This window comes from Rhinichthys klamathensis, unplaced genomic scaffold, assembly GCF_029890125.1.
Source record: "Rhinichthys klamathensis goyatoka isolate OS25496 unplaced genomic scaffold, OSU_Roscu_1.1 h1tg000005l_1, whole genome shotgun sequence".
Classification (NCBI taxonomy): Eukaryota; Metazoa; Chordata; class Actinopteri; order Cypriniformes; family Leuciscidae; genus Rhinichthys; species Rhinichthys klamathensis.
In genome coordinates this window covers 2921679-2947263 of record NW_026606558.1, presented here as the reverse complement: position 1 = coordinate 2947263, position 25585 = coordinate 2921679, and the positions used below count along the sequence as shown (strand labels likewise).

Genomic DNA, 25585 nt, shown 5'->3' with positions numbered 1-25585 from the left:
ATGTAAAATGAGCCAGCTTGTGAATATTCGTGGAATTCATATCCAAAACGCATTCATCTGAAAAATGTGTGTATAGAACATCATAATAGTGCCACCTACATAATCACTACAATTTAAAATATTGCCATATAACCTCATTGAATCTGGTCTCATTAATCTGCATACCGTGCAATAAGGACAAAAGGATAGGTCTGAATTTACAAGCTCAGTTACAATAGGATAAAAGTAGCAAGTAGTGAAAGTTTGGCACCAATTTTCCTCAAAATATCTCCTGGCCTCTCTCTTACACACCAGGAAGGTGTCAGGAAGGACATTCAAATCACATTCCTATATTTGTAACAATGTACCTAAATCAATAGTTGAGTTCAGACCTTCGGTTAAAATGTAGCACATAAATTAAAAAAACAGCTCTGTGAGAACTATAACCAGATTTGACCCAGTTCCCACCTTATAAAAGAACATCAAACGGCCTGATGGACACCAATAGAGACAATTGAAAGTATAAAACAAGGACATAAAGTCACATATCCGACAACAGTTGCCACTGTATTGTGGGGCTGGACATCACTGAGAGTTAGTAAAGACCACAGAAGCGCAGGTTGTTAGCGATGACGACATCAGTGACAGCGTCGAAGACAAACTGAATGTTGTCTGTGTCTGTAGCACAGGTGATGTGCGAGTAGATCTCCTTTTCAATTGACTTGTTCTTACTCTCGTACTCGGATTGAATGTAGTTCACCGCTTCCATGAATGTGTCCAAACCTGCAGCACAGGATGAGTCAGGTAAGGATGGAAAAGCAGCAGATGAATAAAGGAAGGAGTGAATAAAAGAAAACAGTGGGAGATCCAGAAATGGTGATAAAAAAGGGCATTTTTTTAAATAAAGGACCATTTGAAAAGACAGCAAAAGAGAGTGGAAAGAATTGTGGTAAATATAAACTGGAAACTGAACACTTATTATATGTGCATATTATATTTTACAAAGTAATAAAATAATTGCTATGCTACTTTATATAGCTTTATAATAACTTATATATTATACAAATTATTTTAGCTGTCTGAAAGTATATTTACAGCAAAGGTCAGCAAAGTAAGACTTTATACATTGTATATTATAATTTAATAATTGAATCAAAAATTGAATTAAAATTATAATTGAATAATTTTTCAGTTCCAAACATATTACATAACTAGTGTTGCAATTGCCCTCGATCTCACAGCCAAGGAGAAAATCTTGTAGGATTTTTTATTATTATTTTTTTTTTTAACTTCCTCAGGCAGAGACAATTATTTATTATATATAGTTCCTCAGCACATGCTCAAGAAAGTTATTTCTGTTTCTCAAACTTATTTGTGATTGTTTGTGCAGCTTGTCTCGCATATTTCATTCAGTATAATTAGAATGAGGAAGAGCAGCTATGGAGGAAGCTGAAGAGCTCAGATCTAACATGAACAGGAAATAACAGATGACTGTTTCTCCTCAGTGCTGGAGAATAAAGAAATGGCAGGCTGTCCAGATTATGGGTGAGAATCCATCCAAAATGAACAAAATAACAGGATGGTTCTGAAGACGTATTGTGCTAATTGGCTTCTGGAGATTGTTTCTCCAATCCTCTCCTCATCAATTATTTAGTATTTCCATCCTATCTGTCCTTTCCTTCTATTGCTTAACACCGGTGTATAATGAGTTTACCTGTGTACTCTGGGAAGCAGATACTTAAGGGAGATTTCTTAATTTTCTCCTCAAATATGTCCTTCTTGTTGAGAAAGAGAATGATGGAGGTGTTTGTGAACCATTTGTTGTTGCAGATGCTGTCAAACAGCTTCATTGACTCGTGCATGCGGTTCTGCAAAAAGAGAAAGAAGACATCAGCATCATTTACAGACATGCATCCACAAACATACACATATTTACTTAGCTATATAGTAAGGTTTTGTCAGATTTAACTCACAAAATTGTCTCCAAACTATAGCTAAGTAAACCCACATACACACTCTCTCAGGCGCTCTAATCCACACACACACACATGTAATCACACTCGAAGTGCAAATTAGAATATGAAGTCAGACATGAACAGAAAAAAAGAAAGAAAAATTTAAAGAAAAGAAAAGAACAGCAAAAAAGCCAGAAAAGGAAACAAAACATATTCCGCTAACTGAAGAATTATAAAGGGAAAAGTGTAAAGATATACACTGTCCTTATTTCCATATTTGATTAATAAATGATTATTCTGCTCATTATTTGTTTGTCATCTGAATGGTAATGAATTCAGAGTTGGAAGCAGTGACTCTCTCTTTGATGTGTCCGGTCATTTCAGGAGGAAATGAGGTCAGACGATTAGAAGTTGTGGTTTTGGAAAGAACCAGCAATGCATCTAAATTTAATGACTGAAACTGGCATATTTCAGAAACAAGCACACAAGCAAACACTTAAAGGGATAGCTCAGAATAAAACAATAAAAATGTAATTTCGAGTTTATATTTCACAATTCAGACCTTTTTTTCTCGCAATTCCAAGTTTATGAGAACAAAATCAGAATTGTAAAGATATAAACTCGTTACTCTGTCTTTTTTCCAGAGAATTGCGAGTTTATATCCCACAATTCTGACTTTTTCCCCTCGGAATTGTTATATAAACTCGCAATTGCAAGTTATAAATTCCAAATTGGGAGATATAATCTCGCAGAAAAAAGTCCGAATTGTGACATAAAAATGTTAAATGTTATCTAGGTAAAATGTTATAGGCTTAAATATTATTTCATGCTGTAACTGTAGGGCTAATACATGATGTCCCCTATGAAAAGCATATGTTAATAATATGTAGTCCTATTGTTTACATCAAATTCATGCTTTAATAGACCGCAAACATCAGCGTTCAAGTCCGAAGGGTCTTTTTTGCATTCCAATTCTGACATCCAAAGGCTCATCAAGACATTTTTTATCTTATTCCATAGATTTTTTAATTATTTGTTTTCATCCATACAATGAAAGTCAAAGATGTCCAAAACAATATCTGACCCCATTGATTTTCTTTATAAGGATGTAGAATATTTGTTGAAATGATGACAGAATTTTCATTTTTAGGTGAACTATCCCTTTAAGTTACCGCAAGGCACAACATAAACCCTACTGCTTCCAACTCTTTTTAGTAGGTACTTCAACTGAGGTTGCTGGCGATAATTTCATACCTGTGGAAGGGCCGTCTGTAGAGCTGGGCTGGATTGTTTAGCGATTGCTTAGAGAAGAAAGCCGATGGCGAGAGATGACAGGAGAGCAGCTGAGATGTTTTGAAGGAGAGACGCAGATGCAGAGGTGGCCGCTGGAGGCCACAGGAGCAGCTGAGCGGAACCGGACATGCACCAGAACCCAACACTTCACCACTTCACTCACACCCTCAGATACCACTGCTGTTCAGACTCACACGTACGTTTACACACACACACACACACACACACACACACTGGAATGCTAAACAATAGTCTAGCAATGCAGAATCGTTCCATGCTTTGTCACACATGAAGAAAGGAACAGCTCTAAACAGATGAAAAAAAAGTCTCTCACAGGTCAAACTTGAAAAGAACAGTGTTTGAAGGAAATAAACGTATGTTTTTTGTTGAAATGGAGGAGGAAAAGGCACAGGGTGCACAGGAGGAAATTTGGGACAGAATGTCAGAAGACAAATGCGTAAACACTGATAGAGCGCTGAATGGACAAGCACTGAGAGGAGACACGTTCTGAGAGTGTGTATTCATAGCATCTGTATGCGTGTTTATCTCTGTCCTTTTGTTTCGCCAGGACTTTCTTACAGAATAATTACAGAATCTGTCTTCTCTTTTTATCACTTCCATAGATCAGGTGAATATGGGCGCGTGAGAGTTGCTGTATTTATGGTCGTCCTCTTTTCTAGCCATAAAAGCGCTCCTATATCCAAAACACATCACCGTAAATCTCTCTGATGTTGTAAAAATTCTCTTATCGGAGTTTGTCGAGAGAGAGTGTGTCTAGGCAGATCTGAGGCCTGTGCCACACAGACGTCCAGACATGACTCATCACACCTGCCATGATTCAATTGGCACGGTCACAAAATCAATCGATTGTGTGGGGACTGGGGATACAAATAATTATTTGTTTCTTCTTTTAAAGGACACTGTAAAAATGTTCATAGACCTTAACAATAAGTTTTTTGAATTTGTCTACTTAATTATTTTATGTAAACATATTGCCATTAACAAGTTGTCATAATTTATAATTTGCCTATATATTTGAAAAAAAGCTTGATTACTTAAAAAAAGTTGGGTCAACTTAATAGTTTCCTTCATTTAGTTATTTCTACTTATTATATTATTTAATATTCCGTATTTCCATTTGATAACATTAGTTAAACATTAACGAACAATTAAAATTAATTGTTAAAGCATTTGTTAATCTTAGTTAATGTTATTTGGAATACATTATTAAAAACAAAACTTGTGTCTTTTAACATTATTTAATGGACCTGAGATAACATGAATTAACAATGAACTAACATCAACAAAGATTGATTACAATAGGGTTTCAGCACTACGTGCATGAACCCCTAATAAACATTGTAAAAACAATTAGGGAACTAATGGGAACTTATTGAGTTGTTACCATTTTATCTCATGTTGTCTATAAGAAACGGACATGGTGAGGAAAGTACTTGTTGTCTTAAACTAATGACAACATCACATGACCACCCAGGAGACAAAACACCCAACTCAACCTACGCTGAGCCCAACACTTGACTGGGTTAACAATCAACAAAATTACCATTTTAAGATGTGGGACAAATGCATCCTGACATTACAAGTTGCAAAATGTGTTAGCAAAAAAACAAAGCAAAAAAACAAAACAAAAAAACTAGAAAAATGTTTAACCTTTGTGACCACATGGGCACTCCAGCACTCTGAGAACCCATTATATGCAGGTGGTTAGCACGGGATAAGCATTTGCAACACAGACACGATACTCAAAGCTATGCCGTTATTAGACTTGTCCAAGTAATTGGTCCAATAATGATGGTACAGTGTGTGGGGAATCAAAACATGACCCATTATTGAAACCTAGATGTGACAAGCAGGGCGGGTCCCGGAGTACAGTCGCGTAGCGGACAGGCACGCAGGAGGGGGGAGGGGGGAGTGGTTGATGCCCGTGATAAGCCCTCTGCCAGATTGCGCCCATAGACGATGATATTGTGTATTGACGATAGCAGAGATATCGTCAAAAGCATCAACTATCGGCCTTATCAACAGGATTTGTCAGATGTCAAAAGCTCGGTCAGTTTTTACTTTCACTTTCTGTAGTGGACAATAAACTGGGGTTTGAGACTTCTTCACCACCATAACTCTAGAGCAAAGTTTGTACAGCTCTCGCATCTGAGACAGTAAGTGCATTACGTTTTCATCACCATACAGGTTATAAAGCTTCCTGTAGCTGTGTGGGCATTCAGTTATATATAGAGTGTTTCTTGAGTTAAGAAAGTACTGTACTAATTCAAAAAAGCATTTCTTTATTTACCTTTGCATTGCAAAGAAGCATAGATGCTCCAAACTGAGTGAAGCACTTCATTCATGATAGAGGCGGGGTGGAGTTTGAGGATCCAATGGAGTTACGAGGTTTATTCACTAGCTCTTTTTAATACTTTTAATTGTTAAAATATTAGCAAAACCCACAGACAGATGTAAAGGGTGACCAATAGGAATTATTTATGGGGAAAAATGATTTTTATCCAGTATAAACCTAGTGTATTTGAACCTATAGTGAGATTTACAGTATTTTGTAACAGTAAGTTTGTTAAAACTTTGGAATAGAAATACAATTATCAAGTATTCTTATTTTTTCATTATTAATTACCATTTCTAAGAATTTTACAGTACGCACAAGATGACACATACACAGAATACGCATCACCGAATGTGCCGCTTAGTGTGGGAGTTCATAATGGAGGCTGATTTATAAATGCCACTGACCTTAAAAATTTCTAAAAACCAGCTATTATCCAAACCAGGTCCCGTGGCCCTTATTTAATTGTAAGGCTGTGGATGATCACACAGCACACTTTTATCATGGTCACATGATTGGCAACATGATTGTGATTACAGTGTTCTGATCAATTCGAAGATCATTATGTCTGCACCAAGACGTCATGACCATCAGTATTTGTGATAAACATCTCATCTGAGGCAACTTACAAAGGAGAAAACATGTTCAAATACCCATGAATCATTTTTGTTAGTTTGTTAAGTGTGCACAAAGTGTATTTGAAACACAGTGCACGTGCAATTATTTATGAGCCTGTGTGTGTCAGAGCATAAGCACAGAAGTGTGTGTTTGAGTATGGATGCATGTCTGTGCGTGTGTATTTAGTGCTCACCGTGGTCTCGTCTTCATGGAGCACCTGGTCGTATCCACTCAGAGCCACACAGAAGATAATGGCAGTCACATCCTCAAAACAGTGGATCCATTTCTTCCTCTCCGACCTCTGACCTCCCACATCAAACAGCCTGAGAAGACACAACTCGACATGAGTTCACCACAATCACAATAATGCACTGCATCACACGAGCAACATACACTACCATTTAAAAGCTTGGGGTTAGTAAGATTTGTTTTTGTTTTTTGAAGAAAGTAAAGGAGTCATATAATACTTTTTACTGTTTTTCGTTTCCTTTAGTGTGTAATGTATTTGTTTGTGCTTGTATAAGATCTGCAAAGTTAAAGTCTCCCAACACAGTGGTTTATTTTATCTAACGGAGAACAGCGATCCAGATCTGCCTGAAACACCTCGGTCGAAGTCCAGATATTACTTCCTCAAACGTACAAGTCACAATGTGAAATATTAGCATAATGCCCGTCTAAAGGCATACGCAAAGAAAGAAGACGAGGTTTCAGTGAATTGCAGTGTGTGTTTGGCGTTGTGTGTTTGGATGCGAAAGCAAACCCGAGGTTAAGATTCGTTTATAAAGCTGTTCCTGAGCAGTACAACTCAGTGTTTGCTTGTGGAAAGCATATTTTACAGAGGACAGCGTCCAGACTGCTTACCACTGTCAAAGTTATTTCCAATCGAACGGCTTGAACATCCGTATTTTCACAATCCGACTCAGACTCAAACTGATATGGTAACCAACGACATTATTATTAACAGTGTGTTTATAAACCCTTTAGAAGCCTTGGAAACTGAAGCTCACGATCATGGTAAGGGCCGTTACATTTCCGACACACACTTGATGTGTTTGACCAATCACAATGCACTAGGTCAGATTACCAATCAGAGCAATCTGAGCTTTCAGGAAGGAGGGGCTTTGTAGAAACCAGTGCGTTTCTCACAGGGAATAGAGGAGACTTAATAATGTACAGTATATGAAAAATAATGTGTTTTTTTGAAAATCAAAGCATGTTACCTATTCTATTACACCCAATCAAAATAATAAACTTTTAAAATAGTATCATATGACCCATTTAATACTTTTATTCAGCAATAATTCACATTAAATTGATCAAAAGTGACAGTAAAGTTAAACATTTATAATGTTAAAAATGAGTTATATTTCAAATAAACACAGTTCTTTTTTTATCGTAGAATATAGAGAATGTAGCATATTAGAATGATTTCTGAAGGATCATGTGACACTAAATACTGGAGTAATGGCTACTGAAAATCCAGCTTTGCCACAAAAGAAATAAAATATATTCAAATGGAAAACAGTTATTTAAACTAATAACATTTCATAATATTACAGGTTTCCCTGTATTTTTTATAAAAAAAATAAATGCTGCCTTTCTGGGACTTTCAAAAACATTACAAATATTTCCGCTCCCAAACTTTTGAACAGCTAACGTGCCGTTTTCTCCTCAAAAACTTTCCTAAAGCGACATGATTATCCATTAAACCAAAATCTTTAAACAGTATTGGCCAAAAGTGATGTCTGAAGGGGGTTGGTTTGGGGATTTCTTTTTAATGACCCAACAAGTTTGATCAAACCATTTAAATACGAGGACAAAACACTAAACTTGGTTAAGGTATTTATCTGACAAAATTATTCTGCAAAAATGGGGTAAACTATTACATTTTATTACATACATTGAATACAGCATAATCAGTTTTGTTGTTTCTCTCTTATTCTTGCACGTGTTCATAATTTCAGCCTGGCCAAAAATTATGTCCACACAATTTGGCATGTTTTATAACGTTATCACAAATAAAACGATTGACTCCAAGCACAACTACGCAATATGATTACAAAATCTTTAAAAAAAAGAAATAAATTAAAAATCATCACTTTTCGCCACTACTGTATTTTATTACATAACTATATGCTTTAAAAGCCCTAAATCTTAAATCGGTAATGATTTTCACTAGCTAGTATCAGCTTCAGAACATGTATTTCTGCTGTGCACTGAGGTACTGCGCTTTTCTGTGAAAACCCTAGTTTCTGCCGTAACAGTATGACATGTTGCTAAATCTGTCTTCAGAATAATGTGGCAGCTCTGTCTGTCCAACCCCTATCAACACTTTTTATTTTAGTCTTCTATTTTCACGGGCTATCAGAAAAAACTGTGAATGAGGAGCTGATATGAAGTGAGAGAATGGCAGTGTTTGGGGATAATCATCTGCGTTAATCTCGGTCTATAACCACTTCAGCTGTAATGCGAGAGTTAAAAACACTTTTTGCTGAAAAGAGTCTGAGTATACATATATTAAATCATACTTTTTTTTTTCATCTAGCCATGGCCTGATTATGATTCATGAATGAGTGAAAATGATAATAACTGTAGTACTCTAACAGCCTGAGAAAGGCTCTGAATTACACGCTGTATACCTTCAGATGCAGAAATAACACACCGACCGATCAGTCTCACCTGAAGTGCAGATTCTTGAAGGTGAAGTGGGTTTCTACAATCCCGGTGGTCTTCACTCGAGTTCGCAGAATGTCCTGCTCTGTGGGCTGGTAGTCTGGAGCACCGATCCGATCTAAACTGTCTAAGTAACTGGAGGAAGAATGAAAGACAGCATGTTAGGACCCACAGTTTTTCCACAGAATCTGAGAAACTGTCATTCACATGAAGTATAAAAGTCTCTTGAGATACTAGTAACTTCTCAACCAAGAAGATCCAAAAGTTGCTGTTGTTTTTCTCAAATCATAAAAGCATCATGAATCAGTCTCTTAAGACATTGTGGGGTGAATTCACTAAACAATGCTGCATTTCAGTGCAAAAACTTATATTTTATTCACTAATCAGCCACAACATATCTTAATCAAATGCACTGGAATAGTGTTATGATGTATTTAAAATCAGTAACTGTCATTTTATTCAAAAAACAACAACATCTATTCCATGTACATTTGGCTTATAGGTTGCGCCTTATTTAAAAAAACTGCTATTTACCTAGCACAACTAACACACTGTTTATAGTGTTTACCATGACATCTGTAATTCATCAGTAATGATGATATTATAATCAGGCATATGCTATACCATTCAAAAGTTTGGGGTCAGTAAGATTTGTTTTGCACCAAATCAGCATATTAGAATGATTTCTGAGGGAACACTGAAAACTGGAACTTAGGAATAAGTTACATTTTAAAACATAAAAAAGGTAAATCATAATATTATTTCACAATATTGCTTTTTTAATGTATTGCTGAGCATAGGAGACTTTAAATTCTTAGGATATGTTTACACGACAACAATGTACTAAAAAGTTTTCCCTTTGTTCCCTCATATTTTGTTGTCAGATTCTCATTTATGTTAGCCCTGACAGAAAAATTGTTGCTTTTCATATAATAGTGTGTTAACAAATCAGATGAGAGTCCATCCCTACTAAAGACAAAATCTTAAACACAGGACAGTCAATCAGACTAGGACTATGAGTCAAAATAAAACATGAAACATTCTTCTTGTGCCACTCACAGCTGCCACATTTATACACAAGATACCTCTTCAAAACACAACAGTGATGCAATCAGACCGGAGGAACCGAGCCTGATTTTCAACAATGAGTGATGTATATTCTCTAAGGCTGTGGATGTCATTTATCTTCCAGATGAATATGTGTGCTTCCAAATTGGATGCCAGTTGAATTGAAGGTTGAGTACCACGAGACGCCGAAACATCCATCAAAGCATCTGGCTGGTAATACTGGTAGAGAGTAGACATTTAATGGATGATTACATCAAAAATGCAATTTCAAAAATGTTTTGACACATTTAGAGGAAAATGACTGCATGTATTCCTGCTGGAATTTCAGATCAGCTCGATTTTTCATTTTGTGTCTTGTGTAATTATATCTTGTATGCTTCGGTGTACATTCTGCTCTTGCTTTTTTATTTTGTTTTCCTCTCTTTCTTTCTCATCTCCCTTCTTTTCCTGTCCATCTGTGGCATTGAGATGTTGCAGTCGAAGGTTTCCTTGGTTGCACCAGAATTCTGCAGTGAAATGTGAACATTCCACTGTCACTACTGTCTTCAGTGCTCAACTACAACAAAGTCCCTTTAAGACAAGTCAGTTCACTCAACGGGCATCTTGGATATTTCCCCTATCCAACTTATTTTTAACGTAAAAGCGAGCACGGCCATTCATAAATTGAATGTTTTTAGCTGTACAAAACAGCTATAATGCTTGTTGATATTGCAAACTGGTATTTCTTATATTATTTTAATGTATTGTCTTAATTATAAACACACTGAGTTTGTAGTGCAAATAGTTTTACCATTTACCACTTTGTTATTCTTCAAGTTATTTCACTATAGCGGCTAATGAATCGAAAGTTTCACACTTTCAAAAGACATATAGCTTACTTCTGCGTTGAACAATAAGGTGGATAGCAACATATATATTGTTTCTATGTACACTACCGTTTTAGGTTGGTACTTTTTTTTTACTGTATGTATCTAGTATAGGAATCGACTTAAATCTACCTAATTGGGACTGAAATATCCAAAACTGTTTTTCAAGATTATGTGGCAATGATATATTAGATTTAAATCGGTCAACAATATCTTCATACTGTAAATGTTTCTTCTCTAGCTCAAATCACGCTTTAAAAACCCTATATTCTTCGGGTTTGTGGAGCTGATGTGCAAAACAAGTCTATCACAATGGCAAATGGCACTAAAAGGCTGGAAGCCCCCAGATATTAAGCGTTACAGTTTCTCACATTCATTTTTCTACTACAAGTTATCCATCTTTCCCCCTTGTCCCGTCCCTGGCTACACGTACAGCCTTCTGACCTCATAACCTCCCTTCCACCAAATAATTCCACAGACTTACAACATCATGCAGCATCACTAAACACTAAATCATGATAAACAGCAGTTAAATCTCTGATAGTAATGTGAAATTCCCTGTGCCAAGTCCCCACAGATGTAGTGACATGGAGCCAGATTCAGACACAGGCTGAAATGGATATAAGGCCTGAAATAGAGGGGGAGAGAATAGGACTGAAAAAATCAAAAATAGCCATGAATAACACAGCACGTGAGGGCAAGGTCTATGTCACGTGGTCCAAAAGTCTCAGACCACTGGGAAGATCTGGGAAACAAAATCTATTTTAAACCTGGAAATAAACAGAAAGTTTTAGCATTTTAAAAAGGGCAAATGGTCAGAAGTTCTTGCTTCCATTAAAACACAATGCTCCTTTGACCATTCTTAAATGCTGGAGGTGAACGTGCAACATGTTCCTGGATCAACAACATTCAACAATATTCTAATCAACCAATCAGATTTGAGGGACAAGTTTACAGTTTATGTCAAGTTTAAGCTTACAACCAGGGTTAGGTGCCCCTACATCAGTGTTATTCACATATTATTTCCCTCTGATTTTAGGGATAAGTTTGGTAGGGTTAGGTTTAGGGGTAGGGTTAGGACTACATTTCCAGACAAAATATGTTGATCCATGAACATGTCTTGCTTGGCAAAGTCACGGTGATACAGGTTTTAGACAAATCTGCTGTAATAAAAAATAATTATAATAAAAAAACCACTGTATATTGTCAGCCATATATGGAAACAATATTAAGAACTTTTGAAAGAAACCTCAATGTGTATTTTGCATATTTCTCTTCTTATGGTTCACTACACTGACTCTAGGGGGTGCTGTTGCTGTGACTGGATCAATTGTATCAATGTTTATGAGTGGCACTTTTGGTTGCAGGATCGCTTAGTCAGTGGCACTTAATCTCAGGTTCTTTCAAGTCTACCTGACACAGTATGTACTTAAGTATGAACTGCTCTCATACACAGTTTTAAAATGGGACATCAGGTGAACAGCACTAATAAGGATGACTGTAAACTGACACATTCTCTTCTCTTTGATAGTGTTAATGCTGTCTCTCTCTGGGGCACGTTCCTTTGTGACCTGTATCTGCTGGCTGAGCACGCGTCCCTCTCAGCATATTTTGTCTATTAACAAATAGCAGATTTAGGGCGGCTATGTTAACTTAGGATTTCCATAAGCTTTTTTTTTAGAAAGCAACTGTCCGCACTGGCCAGATAAAACCACTATAAGCGTCGGTAATCTTTCATTACATTTGACTAAAGGCAAATTTCTCTAGAGTCATGGCTCAGAGACAGATACGAGTGTTGCCTTTGGGTGAGAGTACAAAAATCTTGAGATGCAAAAGAAAATTGTCTGAAATAGTTCTTGAAATACAGTATTATTTAGCTATATATATATATATATATATATATATATTAAATAAATTATTATTATTTTTAAATATCAAAAAATATCATCATATATTTCAACTCCTTGTCTGCTTAGTTGCTGTAGATGCAGAGAATATATTCAGTAAGGAAGAATTGTTGTATTTTATGTAAAAGTACGTTGTGCGCAAGTGCATTTTGTCATTCGCAGCAGGACTACTGTTTATATCTCAAATGCACTCAATGCCCTGATGGTGTTCTGTGGAGTAGCTGTATGTACTATTGTAAATCTTTTATAAATATGACGTTACTATGTGGACTTTACTCTGTCGTTTTAGGCCTAATGGACATGCGGGCAGGGGTTGTGCTGTACGGTTTCTTCACTTCTCTCTCTTTTTAGTATGGAAAACTCGTATCTCTCTACCACTCAGGCTGCTTGCCAGCTCTGCCCTTCCCCCGTCTCCCTCTCTCTCTCTCTCTCTCTCTCTCTCTCTCTCTCTCTCTCTCTCTCTCTCTCTCTCTCTCTCTCTCTCTCTCTCTCTCTCTCTCTCTCTCTCTCTCTCTCTCTCTCTCTCTCTCTCTCTCTCTCTCTCTCTCTCTCTCTCTCTCATACACCATCTTTCTTTCTTTCTCCCTCCACCCTCCCTCTGTTTCCTGCTGCTGCTTGAGTGCTCTGCCTGGCAACACCTCTCAGCGGCCTGCCTGCTGTCTGCTGCTCCCCATCACACACACAGAGAGAGAGAGAGAGAGAGAGAGAGAGAGAGAGAGAGAGAGAGAGAGAGAGAGAGAGAGAGAGAGAGAGAGAGAGAGAGAGAGAGAGAGAGAGAGAGATGAGAGAAGAGAGAGAGAGAGAGAGAGAGAGAGAGACAGAAAGAGAGAGAGACAGAAAGAGAGAGAGAGAGAGAGAGAGACAGAAAGATGTGCAGGAAAAAAAGAACTACAGAACATTGGAGACATTGCTACCACATGTACTGTGGTAACAAAAAGGCTTGGAAATTCAGGGTGCTACAAGAATGTCAAAATGAGCCATTTTTACTAATATCATGTAAAGTCTGGTATTACCTCTGACCTCTGGAATTACTGTACTGTTGCTTAAAGGGATAGTTCACCCCAAAATGTTGTCATTTTTTACTCACACTCGTTCCAGGGGCCTCATTTATAAAACTGTGCGTAGGATCCTTACTAAACGCCAGAACCTGCGCAGAATTCACTTTATAAATCCCGATAAATCTCAGTCAGCGAAGATTGTGCGCACACGCGTCTCCTCCCCGAAATAACCATATATGGAGCTTACAACGCCTAGTTTTACTATGCATATCCTCATCTGCATATCATATTGCATATGATTATTCATCCACGTGATAACATGTTTAACGGTATAGACATTAGGAAAATATGAAATAGCCTAATACGGATGTGCCGTCACATTAGCCTACATTAATAAAAATAATTTAGTAGCCTATCCTTGCCTTGTTTTTGAATAAATAAATCAAATAGTGTAAAATACATTTCAGAGAAAGTTTTCACAATCTTTTCCACTGACCAAATAGTATTTTTTATTGATTTATATTTTTAATGGAAACAGATAGACTGTTGTGCATTATTTGCACGAAACTATTTTCTCAGACAATCTGCTATAAGCAATTATCTCTTTAGTTAAAACATTAAGCATGCCAGAGGAAAAGTGTTCAAAAGCATTGCATCCACAACAAATATTTATTGAATATAAAAAATTTTGTAACTTCTCAGTAATGATTTCATGTTTAAGTGTTTAACTCCATCAATGACAATGGCATATTTAATCTAAATGTTTATATCAGAAGTAAAACAGTTTAAATCATTATTTTATTTATTTAAACTGTTATTGTGAACATGCACTGTTTTTATGATTAGGACTCTGTCGTTAGATAGGCGTTAGTTTCACTAAACGGCACAACGCTCTCGCTGGCGCGGACATTTAAGAAGGGATGAATATTTGCCTCAAGTGATATGCTTGGTGAGTGAAATTATATTTTTATTATCTTTCTGTATAGCCTATGTATAGGCCAAATTTTCTTTAGATTTTCTGTCTAAAAGTGACCAAAAAGACATTTAACTCCAGCTCACCGTCGGTGTCGCCAAACTGCTCCGTCTCCAAAACGTTCGTACGCATGGGTCAGAGTTTGCGTGCAGGTGCGCACATTTTTCCGTCAAGTTTGTTTTTATAAATCACAACTTATGCGTCGGAAGTGGCGTACGCCTCTTTCAGGGCCTGTTTTGTGCGTACGCAACGGTTATAAATGAGGCCCCAAATCTGTATGACTTTCTATTTTTGTCCATATAATGACATTCATTAGGGTATATATATGTATATATATAAATTAAGTATCTCTCATTGTTGAGAAAGTTTCTTGACAATGACCTAGTTTGCCAGGATACAAGTTATTTTGATTTTGACAGTAATTCAGTGAAGATACACTATCACAACCACAAAAAAATTGAGAATAAGTGAAACTTGCTACATCTTCTGAAGTCAAAGCCAATGAAAGTTCATCTGAAAAATGACTCTGTCCAAGACTTAAATAAGAACAGAGATTTTCTATATTTGCTCTGGAAACGTCAAAAATGAAGGTGCTTAACTTAAAAACTCAAAATCTAGCAAGTTTCAGTTCAGGCCAGTGCACCTCAAGCAATTATGACACTCATATTGCAGCACATCTCTTTTAACCAGTACTAGAACATGCTTCTCTTTAACTCTATTATCAGGAAAAAAAAAAAAATACTGAAGAAATTAAATTAGCAGACCTAGAGTTGAAAAGAAGAAGTCAAAAACAAAAATAAAACTGATCAGGAACAAAACTGAGAGGACAAGAGGAACACAACTGGGGTGTTTTGCGGTGTAAAAAGAGAGGAGCTTTTAAAACATCCATCAGTTAGGCCGGACAAGAGTGGATGAACTCATTCATAGCACCATAAAGTGGATGTAATCAGAGTAATATAGAAGAAGCTGGTGAGTGTGAAAGAATGAGAGGAAGGACAGAAATAGTGGAAGAAGTTCAGATAATGAAAGAAGTTTTCAGAATACTATGAGGGCTGATCTATTCCTGTTACAGCATCTCACTCTGGAAAAGACCACTGCGCCTCAATCGGAAATGTTCAGAAATGTCTCCTGATGTATTCAGCAGTTCAATGGACCTTTGGGAGGAGAAAGACAAGACTACAGCCTAAAGACAAGAGGAAGCCAGTGTGCTCACAAACAGCCCAAAAGAAATTATATTCAATTTCTCTTGAACTCATTTTCTTACAGTCAATGATTGATGTGAAAGAATGATTTAGACATACAAGTTGTACCTGTCCAGCTGGCCATGTCTTTAGTGTAAATACACACACACGCGGAAGCTAAGAAACATAAACACTGGTGTGCAGCAGTGTTTCCTGTGCACTGCGTAGCTACTAAATCTAGAGCACAACCACAGGAAATATATCTTGCACTCATTTGTAGTGAGTTAACAGTCTGAATTAAATGTGACGAGATAAAAAGGTAATGAGGTACTGCAAAATTAAACAAAGACACTAAAAAGAGACATGACTTCTTTATAATGGCACACACAAAAACACTTACAGTGCGACCAATATTAAAACACACAATATAATAGAATAAAATAAAAAGATAAAACATAATAAATATATAAATAAAATAAATATAATAGAAAATAGAAATCAAATTATATTAAATTATATATGTAAGAAGAAAATAGTATTGTTTTAAACAGAATTAATTAGGAAACACAGCTGCCACAGTACAAAGTGTTGCAGACATTGTGACTAAATGGCTCATCCGAAAAAAGATTGTGCGAACAAATGCAGGTTATGAATGGAAAAAGTGTGTGTGTGTGTGTGTGGGGGGGTGGGTGGGTGTGGGTGTGGGTGTGCATTCAGCGTCTACTGAAATTAAATTCTTCCTAAAGAATCAGAGGTTTTTAAATAATTAGCAAGGTCACTGAATATATACAAATTCTCAACTGAATATGGTAATATTTTTAAAAAAGCCTGTTAACAGTAAATGTCGTATAGTCATATAGTTCAATCGTGCATCTCTTTCAGCTCCTAACAGCAATCTATCACAAAACATACATAAATCCTAAAATTAAATTTATTATCCTTCCACCATTTGGTATTTCTGTTTTCATACACCTGCACTTGAAACACTACTGGAAACTTTGTTTGTCTTACTGATCATTCATGTGATGTACTGGCTTGAACAAAAGACAGAACATTTATGCAAAACTTGGTGATATTTATGCAAATAATAAGGAAGAAAAATGTCTCTCCTAAGCTTGTCTAGCAAACTTATTTTTTGGTACCCTAAACATTAACGGTAGGGTAGGCAATTTCGGAGAGGCAAGCAATAGCAACCCAGCTTTGAAAGCACAAGATCCAACCCTCCCTTCAGATCCAAAGCCATGCCTCCTTCAAAACACAAAAGCAGTATAGGCTCATTGTTTTGGTTCAGGAGGAACTGTAAAAGATGGCTGCTGTTTGTTAACGGCGCTCGGTGACAGTCTGTCTACAACTCTGATTGCCTCGCGGTGATGACGTGTGATGTCTGCGCGAGAAGGGTGCGCAGACGTATGGAAATACATATGTTGACAGATAGGACATCATATCATTGCATTCGGACCAAATGCAATTATTAGATGAACATTTATTTGGTCCTGTGACTTCTACAGAAGATATACAGTATGTACATGTGTTCATATTTAGACCACTTCTATTATTGATTGCTATCAGGTATCAACCAGTATAACAAAAAGTGTTTTTAAAAACACTGCCTTCTCTCCCTTTAAGTCTTTCTCCTCCCCACATTGCAACATAATCTATGTTGTCAATCTGTGAGCAAGTAATTTGTCTTCATCTAAACACCACTTTCCACAAGGACCAGCTTCCCAAACTGTTACAGTAAACCACAAAATCTGAAATGTAATGCTGACTAAACTCTTTCAATGTTATTACACACACATCCTGTACAGCACGAATGCACACACAAACTCAAGACCTTTCATCAGCAGATACTGTAATTGCATCTGTGAATTTATCTCTCTCACTTCAGAGTGACATTTTGCTGAGCTCGTGTTCAAAAAAGCATTGAAAATAAAGACTATACATATTATAATGTAGACGCTACCTAATTTACAGTCCATAAAATAATATGCCCTGTGCCTCTAAAATGAACAGGACTGCAGTGTGATAGTCAATGATATAATAACAGATGCGTATATTTAAGCAGAATGCTCTTAATGAAGCGTGAAAGCACTAATGGCTCTTCCCAGCAGAGAGCCATACTCACTATTGGGCGGAGTCATTGAGCTGGTACTCGCGGGCACGGCTGAAGCACTCCTGGATGCCTGAGTCAGACCACAGGCGGATCATGGCGGACAGCAGCTCTGGAGAGTAGGGCTCGGTATCCTCCATACGGCTCACAACATCACAGACCATCTTAGCATCAGCCTGTCAGAAAAAACAAACAGGAGAGACTTACAAACACAAGAACACTAAGTCACAAACTGTGCTCTAAATTGTAATAATTCCAAAGTTCGCAATTAAAAGTCTGACAATTAAATATGAACTCAAACATTTCTCATCACAATTTCAAAGCCCTATTCAGGGTTGTTTACAATGACTGTTTTTGGCAACAAAGGACATTCATTTTGCAATATTCCAGTGACATGAGCAACCACAACCGTTGGTGATGAGACAAAGTCAAGCAGAGTTCAAATTTATGCAAATAAGCAGTGATGCGATGTGGGAACGCCTACTAGCACTGAGAATCATGACCTGCAGCTATTTTTTTTCACTGCCAGTGTGATTGTGGCTTTACTGTGTCAACAATTGACTCATTTGTGCCTATTTTTATTCCTTCCAAAGAAGTTTAGTAGAAACATGTGAGGCAAAGTTGATGCTAGAGTGAAACTTTGTGTCTTGCTTTCCAATAAACACGCTTGTTTGCTCACAAACTGGAGGTTTATATGTAAAACATCCTGGAAACTTTTTTTTTCGTATACACCATTTGAATCAAGGTGTGTGTTATGAAAACAAGTAGGATATATAATGCACATTTATGCTGCTCAAAAAAATTTATCCTGTTTTAAATGTTTTTTTGTTGTTTTTTTACGGGCAAATTCTTTTTGCTGGCACTAAATGCTTTATAAAGCCCTGTCCATAAGCTGGCTCTTACAAAAAAAAAAAAAAAAAACCTCTTTGGTCAGTTATTTTTGCATAACAACTTGTGCAAGGGCACAATGAGAGAGCATAACGGAAGGAAACAGATAACAGAATCAGCAAATATTCAAGTACTATCAACGGAAAGTAACATTGGATGTGCTGTTCCTCATTTACATACAGTTGTTCTGTTTGAAAGAGAATGCCTTTAAGGGCACACTCAAATGTGTTGGATTTTTAGAAGGAGCAACTCAAAGCAGATCTTTAATGATGCTGACAGTGCTGAGAATATACTGCATGCAAACCCACCAACCTGAGCCAAAAGCACAACAAACTGTGACTCATAAATCAGGTCTTGATCACTAATCACCCTTTCTGCAATGATTAGCCCTTATTATACAGAGAAATCTGAGGCAGAGCTGTCTGAGACTATCAGTTGATATGGCTCACAATTTTAAGAGGGGAAAAACACACACACACACACACACACACACACACACACACACACACACACACACACACACACACACACACACACACACACACACACTAATATATATATATACCAAGTTCTGTCATGAAACTCTAGATGGAGCAGGCGGATGGGTCGCAACTTTAACGTAACCTGCTTACAATTCCTGTGTAGACTACACGGCACAAGCTGATTGGTTGCTGTTGCATCTGAAGCCAATGAGCTTGCTGCTCAAAATTTAAATAGTTGGTAAGCAGTTTGCAGCGTGCTTTCAAAGTTCCTCTGAAACCTTCCACCAGCTCCAGCTGTATATATCTACTATGGGTACTTTCATATATGCTATATGTGCAGCAGCAGTAGTATGTCTTACAATACATGCTCACAGTGACAGCAGTGTGTCATGTATGTATTCTGAAGCAGCAGCAGCATAGCAGATCTGTTCTGCCAAGAACAAATACATTAACATCACTGCCATATCAATTATTACCATGCTAAACTCTTCCGAGAGTTGTCATGATAGAAATATACACATTATATATACACTATTATATATTATATACACATTGCATGACCTCCTGTTTCTCTTTCATTCTTCCTTCCCTCTTCCTCTCACTTATGAAATCACTCCCTTTTACAAACACATTTAAAAAGCTTGACAGCAGTAACAACTTCTGAAAGGAGCGTTTAGTTTCTTTTTAAGACATCACAATCAAGCGTACTACTCGAAGGGGCTGGGTTCCGCCATCCCGCAAATTCACAACAGAGATGCAACTACGGAAGCCAAAAGAGGAGAGCGTGAGAAATGGACTGGATGAGTGGAGTGAAAAGAAAAGACCCATGTTAAATAGAGAGTGGAAGAGAGAAGATGGGGGTCAGTTCAAGAAGGCTGGTCTTGCACCCTCTCCATTATTTGCGGTGAGAACGAGTAAAGCGGTCACACACTAAAAGGAGTGAGATGGGGGGCCTGGGAATGAAAACGAAGGGAAAAAACAAAGCATGGATGTCGCTAATTAATCCACAATTAATGCAAATGCTATTTTTCAACTGTGATGATGCAGACATATTCATCTGGATGATGAAAATGGATGCATCTTCCGTATGACTTGTCAATAGGGACAGATATTGCATCTCCATGGTGATTCAGCGGGGGCAGCATCAGCAGCAGGAGGCCGTATGATTGGCTGAGGGAGCCTCCCTTTCCTTCTCCCCCAGTGAGTGTGACCTTTGAGAGCAAGTCCTCTGAACTCAGCATGACTAAACCTTCTTGAGCCCTTATAACTCACACACATCATACTCTAACTGCAATAAATCATAATAGATGCTTCTATCAGATACATATTTTACAAATTAAAAACGAATGTAATAATATTAGCAGAAGACAGTGTACTATTAATGGTTAAAATTAGTCTAATAATCATAAGAATAATGAATTATTTGAGCTTTACAACACAACATGAACCAGAGGATTACCTCAACATTACCCCTTCCGGGGAATTATGGGACATCAAACTGGCGTCCAGAGGCTCTTTGAGCCTTTATAGTGACAGATGCCTTGGTCCCAGGGCTAGAGGTTTGCGACGGGAACATTTTTGCCATGCATTTTTCTTTTGATTGAAAAAAACTGCAAGAATAAACCCATAAAGCTGACAAGATTCAACAGGCATGCACCTGTTTCCGGTCTCTCTGTGCATCTATCTTGCAGGTGGGTCTGTCTCTAATGTCACGACATTGGTCACGCCTCTCATTCTTCATTTTCTCTTTCTACCTCTGTTTTAGTTTTATTGGGGAAGGTACACTACACGGTACCGAAGGACCATGTGATTCCTGAGTGATTGCCTGTTGAATTTAGATCAGGCTCATAGAGACACATAATAGCTATTCATTATGGCCCTTGCACAGACTAAAGAGAATGGACCATCAGCATTCATTTATTAGAGGAAACAGCGCGAGGAGAGAACTCAACGCGCTGTAGATTTGAATCGCAGATCAGTCAGTAGCCCGGCGTGATGGACAGTATCCTTACAGACACCCTGACCCTGCACCTGGTGAAAATACAATTATTGTAAGAGTGACGCAAGTAGGCACAGTGAACACACACATACAATAGAACTGTCATTTTACAGAAAATGTTGGATTCCTCAGAGTATCATTAGGCTTTTTCACTTCTCATGTTGAGTGCTGAGGGTGTCGCTGGTTGACACAACATGATGGTGTCTGTGTCTGGTATTGTTATAGCAACACTGGCTAGGGTATCTGCAACTACCTTATGATATGTTACACATCGCAATACATGTCACGATTAATTATGTGACATTTTATTTGGATCACAGCTGAGACGGACACAGTGTGTCCACGAGACAGGATATGCGGGATCAGTTTCGATGCCTCCCATGTGCTGAGAAATGCTTCAGTTTTTCCACTTATTTAGATGACGGACGGACGGAACTGTATGAAGGACAATGAAGTTCAACTGCAATATGGCATAATCACTCTAGTGTTGTAGGTGTTCTAGTGATAGTTTTCTTCTAATCTTGCGATGAGCAGGAGAGTAACATACAGTACCTTATCAAACCAAAGGGCTGTGGTCTAATAATATATCACTGACAATGAAACTTTCCCTTTCAAACTAGTACAGAGGAAAGAGAGATGCTCCGTTTTGCTGAAGATGTATAGACCCTGCTCAAGCACTTTATCAAAGTCCATGACATAATTCCCTAGACATGGATTTAAACTACAAATAGTCTTTTCAAGGTTTCAACCACTGGCATGGGGTGGACTTCTAAAAAGCTGAGAGGTCATGAAAGAACAGATTGTTAGTGTATTTCAATACAGACATGACCGAAAGAGGTCCTGTGAGTGGGTGAGTTGCTAATTAATCCATTCGTTTCCGCCATATCTGTGAATATGGACCTTCACAGTCGTGCCAAAATGTATCTATGAGAACTAAATGAATTCAAGAGAGCCAAAAGAGACGTGTCATACTTCGTTATTCACTAGTGTCAGCTGTTAAGACACTAGTATTTGTTTTGGATTCTCTGAGAACCTCTCGGTTTCCTAATCCTTGTTATGATTTGAGCGTTAACAAATGCCCTCATAAGAAGTTTCAACTAAATTATTACTTTTTCTAAATTAATTTCCATGGCATTTCTTGTAAGAAATAAGGGAAATGTTACTAGCTGCACGTCCTTTAGTAACCATTGCTGAAGTTAATAGCACAGAGGTGTGAAAGCCAGAGAAAGTCAAGCATGGAGGCAAAGTCCCTTCAGATAACCGCACACACACACACACACATCTCATCTAAATTATCATGTGAACGGAGTACGACTCACTTTCTAAATTGTGATGACTAACACAGTGGCATAAGGTTCTGGCATCTCGCAATATTTTTGACCAAAGTAATATTACAGAGACCAAAGACTTGTTGTGTTCCCGCAATTTTAACTAAACCACCACTGACAGAGGCTTGGAAGGCATCCACTTAATTTAAGTGTTTTTATTTAAAGTGTTTTTGAGCTTGTTGTTTGTTTTAGAATGCTGTTGTCACTTCCATAAATAACTGAACTCTGTGTGTACAGAATAGGACTAGGGACTAAAAGGTGAATTGACAACCGAATATAGCTGCAGTACAGTATGTGGCCTATGAGAACTGGCCTTTTTTTTTAGTTTTCCAAAGCATCCTTTTGGCCTTCGTGTTGTGTACAGTATGGCTCCCAGGGATTACAAAATGTACACAAAAATTGAATGCAATGTAAGTCGCTTTAGATAAGCGAGTCTGCCAAATGCATGAAGAAATTTGAATCGAAACAATGTAATCATAATCAGCCGATATTTAAAACAGAATGAGAAAAAACACAAGCCCAAAAAGAAGGCTAAAATTTCAGAGAGGGAATGCCCATGACAAGAAATTTGATGATGTAGATGAATGATGCTGTGTGTTCCACAGAATGGCACGCTATGACGTGATGACCATTCATCTCCTGTCTTTATCATCTTAAGACAGTCAGATATCGTGTTATCAACAAGACAGACACACAGACACACGCATTCCTGCATTATTAAGAAGCTGCTGGGTTCGTCTGGTTCACACACAATGAGAAAGTTGCATCAGGAGAGACTGTTGTACGGCACATTGGCATAAAAAACACGGAGACAGGACCATGTTTCTCACATGGGTCAGGCATGCTGAGGCCTGCACTGACTAATACTATAGTCCTCTAGGTCTAGGAGACTGAATACGACACCAGAAGGATGACAAATCACTGACTCATTAAGATTATATGATTTGATCTGATGTACAAGAGGCACGCTGTTACTAACAAACATTCCACTGCAGATCTACAACAGTCAGTTGAATTCGAACATCTTTTTAATCTGTCAACCCTTGTGAAAAAGAATGACCTTTCAGCATATTTCTAAAATGTAATGTTTTTGGACACTTAATTGCATGTTAACTGTAATTAAACGAATTATAGTTTAAATTTACATTAACTGCAATTAGCTCAATTTTTTTGTACACCTACTAAAGTAGGACTTAAAGGGATAGTTCACCCAAAAATGAAAATTCTGTCATCATTTGCTCACCCTCGTGTTGTTCCAAACTTGCATGAATTTATTTCTTCTGCTGAACACAAAAGAAGATATATTGAAGAATATGGGTAACCAAACAGTTGATGGACCGCATTGACTTCCATATTATGGGGAGAAATAAATACCACAAAAGTCAATGGGGCCCAGCCGTTTGGTTACCGACATTCTTCAAAATATTTTCAATTTTTGGTTGAACTATCCCTTTAAATAGGACACAACTACTTCTGTTGTCTTCGAAATATGGTTAAAGTGTACTGTCAAATGTACTGACAAGCATTTATGGTAAACTAAAATATACTTTAATGTCATTTCTATTGAAAGTTGTATTAAATGTATTATTAAATAACACTACAGTTAAAATTACAATCAGGCACTTTACATGTGCTTTAGTATAATAGCCACATCAAAATAAGTGTACTTGTTTAAAGCATGACATATAAGCAACTTAAGCTTTTTGAAGGATGCAATTCAGAATGTACTGCAACAAATGCTATGAAAAGATAAATCGAAGTAGGCAGATGAGATGACAGAAATGATTGTTAAAATATATTTCATTCAATACCAAGATCTATTGATTAAAAAAAAGTGTTCAGTCAAAGTAAACATGTAATATTTTACCTAATATTTGCCTGTGCTTTTAATTTTTTGCGTAATAGGGTACCTAGCTGTTAGCTTAGCAGCATGCTAACATCACATTCTACTGAAATCAATTGCTAGTAGCTATTTGTGTAGCGCACATAAAATGTTCTATGCCTACATAGAAAACTTCAAATCAGTGATTTATGAGGTTTTACGACAAGTCAGTATGTGAAGACTTCCTTTGTAGGTGATAGGCAGCTCACTAGGTTTTGGAATAGAGCTCCAGATTATAGGCATACTATATTACACAAATTATATATTGTGAATTATGTAATGTGCTTGCGCTGAACATGATGTGTGTGGGAACTTGGATCAAAAACATCTAAATCTTGCTAATTAAATGTGCAGGAAATTTCCCACAATTCCAGAGCAGCCTCGTCAATACAGAGCTGCCAAGGAAAAAAAATTGAATTGCAACATAAACTGTATCCGTCATCTACATTACAAGGATTTAGCCATCAAAGAGCCCCACTATGAAAGGTGTTTCATAAAGCTAAATACAATTTGAGCAGAGCAAGACCAGTATTAGCTAACAGAAAATGGTCTTTCTTTGGTCATGCTTAGCACTTGAGATAATAGACGCAGGATAAAACAGCAAAAGAAAGATCACATCTTTGGTTTTCATACTACGCTACTCTCCTCATTATCATCATTATGCCCCCTCCTATCTCAGTTCATCAGTCTTAACATCTTTTAACTCTCTTTCTCTTCACAATTGTTATGTCACACTCATAAGAAAGCAGTCTGGGTGATGGGAAGGCGTTTGGCTTCCGCTGACATGAAGCAGAATTGAGGCAACACAGAACTCGACTCAATCTGCTCTCGACTCACTCCGTCCCGTGATTATCATCTCTCCTCTTCTTTTCATAGGTCCCCTCCCTCTTGCTCCACTCCTCCGCATCATGTGACAGTCATCTCCTGTTACTATGGTTACTGGGCCTTTCTTGGGGAATGTGATTGCAGATTTGCTGTTCTCTCTTTCGTTTTCTCTGTTTATCACCCTTCCCTCCCACTTTCTCACTC

The 25585-nt window shown here is 37.5% G+C and overlaps 1 protein-coding gene across 3 annotated transcripts in view; it reads right to left on the bottom strand.

Moving 5' to 3' along the window:
* Positions 1–25585, bottom strand: part of gnao1a (guanine nucleotide binding protein (G protein), alpha activating activity polypeptide O, a) — a 100379-nt gene that overhangs the window by 8479 nt on the left and 66315 nt on the right. The window contains exons 4-8 of one of the 3 annotated variants that reach the window (XM_056255280.1): positions 17993–18153; positions 8881–9009; positions 6395–6524; positions 1694–1847; positions 563–762 (exon numbers count right to left, since the gene is read on the bottom strand). In XM_056255280.1, coding sequence (XP_056111255.1) covers positions 575–762; positions 1694–1847; positions 6395–6524; positions 8881–9009; positions 17993–18153 — 762 coding nt within the window. In that variant the 3' untranslated portion in view covers positions 563–574. Of the gene's footprint in view, positions 1–562; positions 763–1693; positions 1848–6394; positions 6525–8880; positions 9010–17992; positions 18154–25585 lie in introns of those variants that run through there. The other 2 variants (XM_056255283.1, XM_056255273.1) reach the window with 2 other exon arrangements.